An 8,050-nucleotide genomic window follows, 5' to 3' on the forward strand; every position below is an offset into this window, starting at 1 on the left:
GAAACGAATATGAAAGAATATGACTACAACGATATCAAAGATAACATTAAAAAATATGTTGAAGGATATACATAAATATGAAAACATACTTTGATATTTAAAACTTTACAAATGCAAGTTTCAGGAAACTAAAATCATTACCAAATCGGTGATTGTTGTTATCAGCGATTTCACCAGACGGCTGAATTAGGTGATTTGCGCCGAGACGATTTTGTGACCACTCGCAAAGCATTTCGGGATTGAATATGTCCCCCTTATTTTCTCTGGGCTCTTCGCTGAACCCATCATCATTCTATGCATAAGCTACATTATGCTCCGTCGTCTGCTTAGATTTCAACCCCCTAGTCTAGCACTGGTACTTGTTTTGCTAGGCGTCGATCAGCATTTATCTGCAGTCCATATAGGCCGTGACTCATTTATTTATTTATTTATTAGAGCAGCCGGGCAGCAATGCCAATGGGTATTAAAAAAATAATTCACGTATCTATCAGTAGTATGTTATCATTTCTTTTCACCATTTTCCCCCAAACTCATAAATTTAGAAATACATTCCAATCAAGTGAAGTCTACATCTAACCTAGATGATAGATCTTGATCATGTTGATCGATAAACCAAAAGCTTCAGTCTCTGTATTTTGGTTGCTCTGCTGAACTGCGCTGGCTCACTCACCGATGGAGATATAGTAAAATGTCAGAAATTGTTGAATAAATCCCCAGAAACGACGGTTATTCCTGTCTAGTTGATCGATAGACTCAAGTCTAAAGATCTACATGTAACTTTATTTGTCTAACTAGACAAATGCTCTGACCAGTCTCGACCTGTTTGTTGAAGATGTTGTTCCACACTGGATATCTAAGTAGATCTCGAATATATATAGATCTAGCACGACTTGTTGGTATGAGATAGTGTATGCAACAATAAAAAATACTAAAATAATAATAAACTCAAAACAGATGAATTCCACATTGTCTTTATAGTATAGGACGCCTAAATCTAGACCATTTGAGGGTTGGTCCATGCAAGCTAAGTTTGGTTCAATTAATGCCAGCCTGCATGGGCTAGCCGCTAGTTATGATTTTTTTATAAGTCCGTTAAATGCCTACACTACAGGGTAAAGTCTAGATCTAGAACTAGAAGATTGAAAAGTTACCGTTAGGCCTTACCGTTAGGCATGAAATCTTTAAAATTCAGTTAGAAAATGCATAAAAATAAAATCACGACGAGCTCATGCAGTCACTTTGCTCTTTCACTTTCGAAATTTCTCCAAAAAAGTACGTGTTCTGCCAGCCAAGCCCAGGCCATGCAGATTGCAGGCCCAGGAAAATTTACTAATTCTTGCAATATGGCAAACAAATTATGTAAAAGTCTTTGATTGCACAGAATCAATGGTCAAATTAAGATGGATGCTGTCAATCAAATCTACTTTCTGCCCAAAATCATAAATTAAGATGGTGTAAAATCTATCTAGCTCCCATTTCTTCTAGTCTAGGCCTAGATCTAAGTATAACTAAGGTCTAAGGCAAAACGATGATGGCACTCTGCAAACGATGTAACATTGCAATCAATTTCCCAGAATTGGCTGATTTTTCTTAGAAATTATTGAAGAAAACCAGGGAAAATGTGAATAGGTGGCCGTTTATTCAAGCTTTAATTTGGCTTTGGAAGTTTGGTTGCTCAATGATTATCGACCTTCGACGCGGCGCCATGCAGCGCCTGGCTGTGCAGCTCAGCTGCAGCGCAGCGCGCAGCCAATGCAATGCATCCGATGCATGAGTTTTTTTTCGCCGTCCATAGTCTCGGACTCGAAGTTGAAATTTAGACCCGGATTTCGGGGATTCGGCGCCTTGTATGAAGATTTATAGACTTAAAAGTAAAATGCAATTTAAAATTTGAAATCTGACCTTGAACAATCATCGTTGATAAACATCAGCCCTGAAGCAATTGCACTTCAAATCAGACCAGGCAAATTAGACGTCATTGTGTATGTTGCTAGAAGATCTAAGACGAGTCGACTGAAGCCCCAGCGCATCATCAACGTTACTAGTAGCTACGCGACCGGCCCAGACTCGGCGCACCCAGGCCAGAAAATTGACCTCGATTATTACGGTGGTTGCTATGCATTTATTAAAGGTGCAGCGAAATTCAGCAGAGGAAAATAAGAGATAAGAGGTATCCTCGTCATAGACTTAATATTCCAAACTGAGAAAATATGTCAAAATCATGATTATTTAAGCTAAATAATTTCTTTAAAAATAAAAGTAATATTTGTAATATTTCTACTTAGAATAACCGACCTAATAATTGTTCATTAAAAATATTAGAAATTAACAAATGAAAAAAAAATCAACTCGACAAATTTCCGAAAAGTCCCCCTTATTTTTTAGAGTGGTCACAAAATTCGAGTGGAGTTGACCTTCCTTAGAGCAACACGCTTGTGTGTTGCTGCCCTCTACGTTCGTTGGCTCAAACATGATAGATGGCGCTGTCCGTATTGAGGCCTAAAGTTAGCTAGCAAGACATGTGTTGTTTTTCCCGCGAATCAAAAAGAGAAACGTGATGAAATGTTTGCGCTGCACCCTGATTTACTGGAAATTATCATTCCTAAAGTTCTTTTGGTGATTTGGGTGAGATATTTTCATGAAAAATATGTTTGGTGTAGGGTGACTATGTTGGGAAATATATGTAATCAGAGTGGGTTTATGTATAGGATTGAGTTTAGATTGAAATCTCATTTCCTCACGTACCTGTACTAGATTTAAAAAAAAATCTCGGCAAGTGTGCGTCCGGATAATAGAGAGATCCGGATAAGGGGAGGCCGGATAAGAGAGGTCGGACTGTATTTGAAATATTGTAGTAAGTTTCTCTAATTTGTTTTATGTCTGGACAAGAAATGTGTTTGGCATTAGAAGTTATGCCATTATAGTTTCTTGATGTTGTCCAGGTTGGTGTAAACCTTGATGATGAGGAAACATCTTGACCCCAGGTTGTTATTGTCAGTGTGAAACATACACCTACTCACCCCCACAGGCACACCCTAAACAAACAAAAAACAGTATCGGAACTCTGCAAGAGCACATGAATGATTCTCAATGGAAAATGTTACCATGGAAACGAGATGTGATGTGAATTTCTCATCAAAACGAAGAAAGGTAAAGAAAAAAAAACCCTGCCAGTCAGACCTTATTGAGTCAGAGAAGTCTTACGACGGGTAAACAACTTTGTAATGAGTCACAGTTGTGTGAGTTTGAGAAACACTTGTTCTTCATGTCATTGGCCGATATCTTTAAGGTGAAGATAAAAGATCAAGGTTGTTTGATAGTCTCATTACCAAGCTCAGATTAAAATTATAATGATTGTATTAAGGAAAGGGGATGACTTTATATTTTTTGAGGAGTGGAGGGGTGAGAAGAGGGATGGGGTCAGTGCTCTCAAGAAACTCTTCATCTAGTTTCATACGTTAGGAAAAGCATGACCGCGTGGTCTGATCATGCGAAGACGACGTGCACTACTGCATATTGATCAATAAGATTGCGCGTTGCATATCATGTATACATAGCATTTAAGTGTGACTCTTAATTTAAGTCATACTTAAATCTTTGTGAAACACCCCATTTCTATACATCATTATAGGGCGACTCTAAGCTAAATATTCTATTCCGATCTTGGATGTCAGACAGGGTTCAGAATTAGGGAAAAATGAAGATAAGGATCTTGAAAAATAAGGAAATTAAGAATAAGAAGTAGGAGTAGAAAAGCAGAAATAAGAAATAATCTATGTAGATCAGGGCCAGGATGGAAAGAAGATGAGGAAAAGGAAAACAAAAGAAGATGTAGGATGCAGAAGAAGCAGGTGAAGGTGATGAAAAGGAAACAAACGGAAAAGGGAAAAAAAAATCATCTATCACTTACAAGTTCTTGGATACTCTCCTATTTCAACAACTATTTGCGATAATCAAAAGATATGTTGTTTGGCTAAAGACAAAGTTGTGCTCTGAAGTTTTGGAGTACATTAAATCTATAAACTAGATTAATTCATATCCATACATTTGAATATAAAATCAGCAATGCTCATAGAGATATATGATTAAATCACTTGCATAGAAATGACTTCCTTTAGGAGACTTATGCAGAGATAATTTTTTAACTCCAATTTTTTTTTTAGAAAGAACTTTCACACAAAAAAATGTACTTGAGTTTGGACAGTAACACAGTCAAATATGCAAAGGGCCCCAAATCATAAATAGCCCATTTAATTTGATTATCAGCTGTAATACCCTAATCTCAAGACTAAAATAAATCACCACTAATGAAATAATTTACAAAGGTAATCTTGCAGCCATAAATAGACCATGATTCACCAATACATTCTTATACTACTGTCAAGAAATTGTGGATCTCTTAAGGAAAATCTAGAAAGTGAATTTAGGGAAAGGATCGAGGACAGAAACCAGCAGTAAGACCATGACTTTAATAGATAATTCTTTTATTTCTTAAAATTTATGTAAATGATTTCAATTGTCTGAGCTGGCGTTTGGCCATCACCTTGTATAGCTGTAACATCACGGTCACTCAAATAAAAAAACTCTAAACCAACTGATAGTATGTCATTGATATATCTTAATATTATCATAGGTCTGGGGAACGTTTCATGAATTAAATAGTGACTTTCACTGACTATTAGTTACAAGCTACTGAAATCCTTGCATCTGACTGGCTCATAACAGTTGAGTCGGTAAAAATCAAAGACAAGGCTTTTCATTGAACACTCCCCGGGAACAGTTTTCGGTGTGACTGCAACACTAAGACCTATAAAGGGAACTTTAATTGGATGATGAGTGTTTTATGATGATACCTTCTTTTTTTTGGAGGGGGGTGATATTTCATAGTCATATTCTTATCTTTGGCAATAATCTGACAATGGGTGATGAATAACGCAATTGTTCTATGAAGTGTCGTAACACACGTGTATAGATGAGTAATGAAAGACTGGGAAACCCCACCTTATGAGAAATGTCGTGGATACTTCAAGATCAGGAAACCTAGCCCGAAGGTATCCCATGGTTCTAATATACACACTCATTCCAGCTTGTCTGCGGGTTGCATGCTGGTTTTATCTATTCTACGATGCCCGGGGCTATGGACCGTTTGGAAGCTTGAATTCATTTACACATCTCTCAACAAAATGATCATTCATCAACACTTTGAAAAGAATGGCCAGTTATTTGACCAGAGAGATGATCTCCCTGATGAGGGATAGTGATGATATGCTATATGGCCGTTTGAGTAGTCCTTTTGTAATTTACTTCATTATTTTTTTTCCACATAGAATAGAGATGTACAAGGTTAACAGTTTGAATTAATATCTAACAAAAATGAAGACTTAAAGTTATTAATGACTAGGGAGTAAGGGCACTCCCTGAAGCCACTCCATGATGATCTAATCAGTGTGGACATAACGATGGGACATTATTTTCCTGATAAGCCTGACAAATTGGTGACCATGACGATGAAAACATACAAATATTATATTCCAAAGGATGACATTAGAAATATGAAGCAAAATTCATCTTGCGGAAGAGAAAAGATTTGGCTCCAAGTCAATTTTTTTTAGTTTCATGATAGTATAAGATTACGCTATCCATTTCAAACTTCTCATGCCTATTACACCTCCGTCTCCTCTTTTTTCCCTTTTCTAGAATCGCCTGGTGAACAACCCGCACAGGCCGGCAGTGGGAACAGAGCCTTTAAGAACTACTACATCTATGTGGCAGCTGGAGGGGGCGCTCTTCTATGCACAGCCCTGATCTCCACCATCATCTTTGTCAAGAAGAGGCAGAGCTTACAGAAGCCAGTGATGCCGCTATGGACGATCGAGCTTAAGCAAGATGATCAGGTCTCGTTTACGGACTATAATGATGTTGATGTGATGTATTTGGACGATTCTTATCTGATGGAACCCTCTGAAGTCTTTACAACGTCAACAGACAGTATGGATGAGAGAATAGGATACAAGACACTGAGCTGAGATCAAGCTCAGACCATAAACATTTAAAACTTGCTTTCTTTTATACATATTGATCGTAAACCAAAAGGACTGCCAGGACATAAACCCTTCAAGAAACTTTTGCAATCCTTACAATCTCTGACCCCTCCCTTTCCAGGTATACTCTTGAAATGTGCTGAAATGCAAGCCAAGTAGCACAGCAGTGCATGAGTGAACAATGCACTCATTTCTGACAATAGATGGTGCTCTTCTGCAAGAGTATTTGGTCATTCCAAATGCTCAACAGGACAAGACAGTATGCATGTAAATGTTTGCATAAGTGGACAAGTATGGATGCTTTATCATGCTTGTACAGTAAACCAATTCATGTTTCATGAGTTCATAAGTGAAATATTGAAATAAGTATCCAGTCATTGGAGTCTACATAACTTCTGATGATGGCTGCTCTCTGTGTTAGACTCACTAAAATTTTTTTTTTTTTTTTTTTTTGTAAATTGATGACTATGATTGTATTTTTGTTCTTCTCTTTCCTTTCTCTTTCCTTCTCTTTCCTTCTCTTTTCTTCTCTTTCCTTCTCTTTCCTTTATCTTTCTTTCTCTTTCCTTATTTCACTACTCGAAAAGTTATACTTTGAGTCAGTCACCCCCCTTTCCCATGTAGTACTGCTAATGAATCTCAAACATGCCAAATTTACCAATGGACATTTAATACACAGCTCAGCTTTCTCTGGCATGTATGAATAAAATATTACTGGATTTCAATTGCAGAACTTTTTTGAGGGTTTTACCTTTGTTTTCAATCAATTAAATGTAAATATGTATATATACATCTATATAATGTACTTCATATTTTAGTCTAATGTACTTTGCATGCTGCTCTGGTGTAAAAGCTCATTGGAGTGTATTCTTAAATCCAGTTTAACTGAAGCTATGATCTAACTATGTGCTAGAATGAGGGAAGCCAAAAAATGATGAGGAATGTACAAATAAAGGGAACAGATTTTAAGCAGGAACATAACATTAATATAATAATATTTCTGAGGGTATTAGTTTTATATAAAATCAGGGAATTTCATGTTTGGTGCAATGTTAGATAGTAAAAGTGAGTCAATTTGTGTAAAATAATTTGATAAAATACATTGTTTTCAGGTAGAAATGAGTAAAGTTAGGTAACAATTCGAAGAGTGACCGCCGACAAAATCAAAAGAAGTAAAAAGCTGAATATAATTATCAAGAAGAACAGTAGGACCAGAGGAAGAAGTAGGAGAGAGAGATAGAGAGAGGGGGGGGGGTGGTGGGGAGAGGGAAAGGGACTCACCAGATTAATGAGATTGATGGTGTTTGTTGATCCAGACTGATACTGCTGTAAGCTGGACCTAAACAATATGAGAAAAACAAAGCAAAGACAGGTTATGGCAATGAAATTAAAAGTAAAACTTTAATGTAATATTTTTCTTCTTCAAATTGTATTGCAATGTAAAGAAAGAACCAAATTCCAACTCACTGTTGTGTGTGTGAAAAGTTGGGATATTTTTGTCTCACCTGCGAAGCAAAGTGAGACTATAGGCGCCGCTTTGGCGACGGCGACGGCGGCGGCGTCAACATCAAATCTTAACCTGAGGTTAAGTTTTTGAAATGATGTCATAACTTAGAAAGTATATGGACCTAGTTAATAAAACTTGGCCATAAGGTTAATCAAGTATTACTGAACATCCTATTAGAGTTTCATGTCACATGACCAAGGTCAAAGGTCATTTAGGGTCAATGAACTTAGACCATGTTGGAGGAATCAACATCGAAATCTTAACCTGAGGTTAAGTTTTTGAAATGTCATCATAACTTAGAAAATATATGGACTTAGTTCATGAAACTTGGACATAAGGTTAATCAAGTATCACTGAACATCCTGCATGAGTTTCACGTCACATGACCAAGGTCAAAGGTCATTTAGGGTCAATGAACTTTGGCCGAATTGGGGATATCTGTTGAATTCCCATCATAACTTTGAAAGTTTATGGATCTGATTCATGAAACTTGGACATAATA

General features: G+C 36.9%; 1 protein-coding gene across 1 annotated transcript in view; it reads left to right on the forward strand.

Moving 5' to 3' along the window:
- Positions 1 to 6,081, forward strand: part of LOC121429097 (laminin subunit alpha-5-like) — a 19,275-nt gene extending 13,194 nt beyond the window's left edge. The window contains exon 4 of the mRNA XM_041626001.1: positions 5,698 to 6,081. Within this exon, the coding sequence (XP_041481935.1) occupies positions 5,698 to 6,026 (329 nt within the window). The 3' untranslated portion in view covers positions 6,027 to 6,081. The remainder of the gene's footprint in view (positions 1 to 5,697) is intronic.
- Positions 6,082 to 8,050: the final 1,969 nt, after the last annotated feature.

This window comes from Lytechinus variegatus, chromosome 15, assembly GCF_018143015.1.
Source record: "Lytechinus variegatus isolate NC3 chromosome 15, Lvar_3.0, whole genome shotgun sequence".
NCBI classification, from domain to species: Eukaryota; Metazoa; Echinodermata; class Echinoidea; order Temnopleuroida; family Toxopneustidae; genus Lytechinus; species Lytechinus variegatus.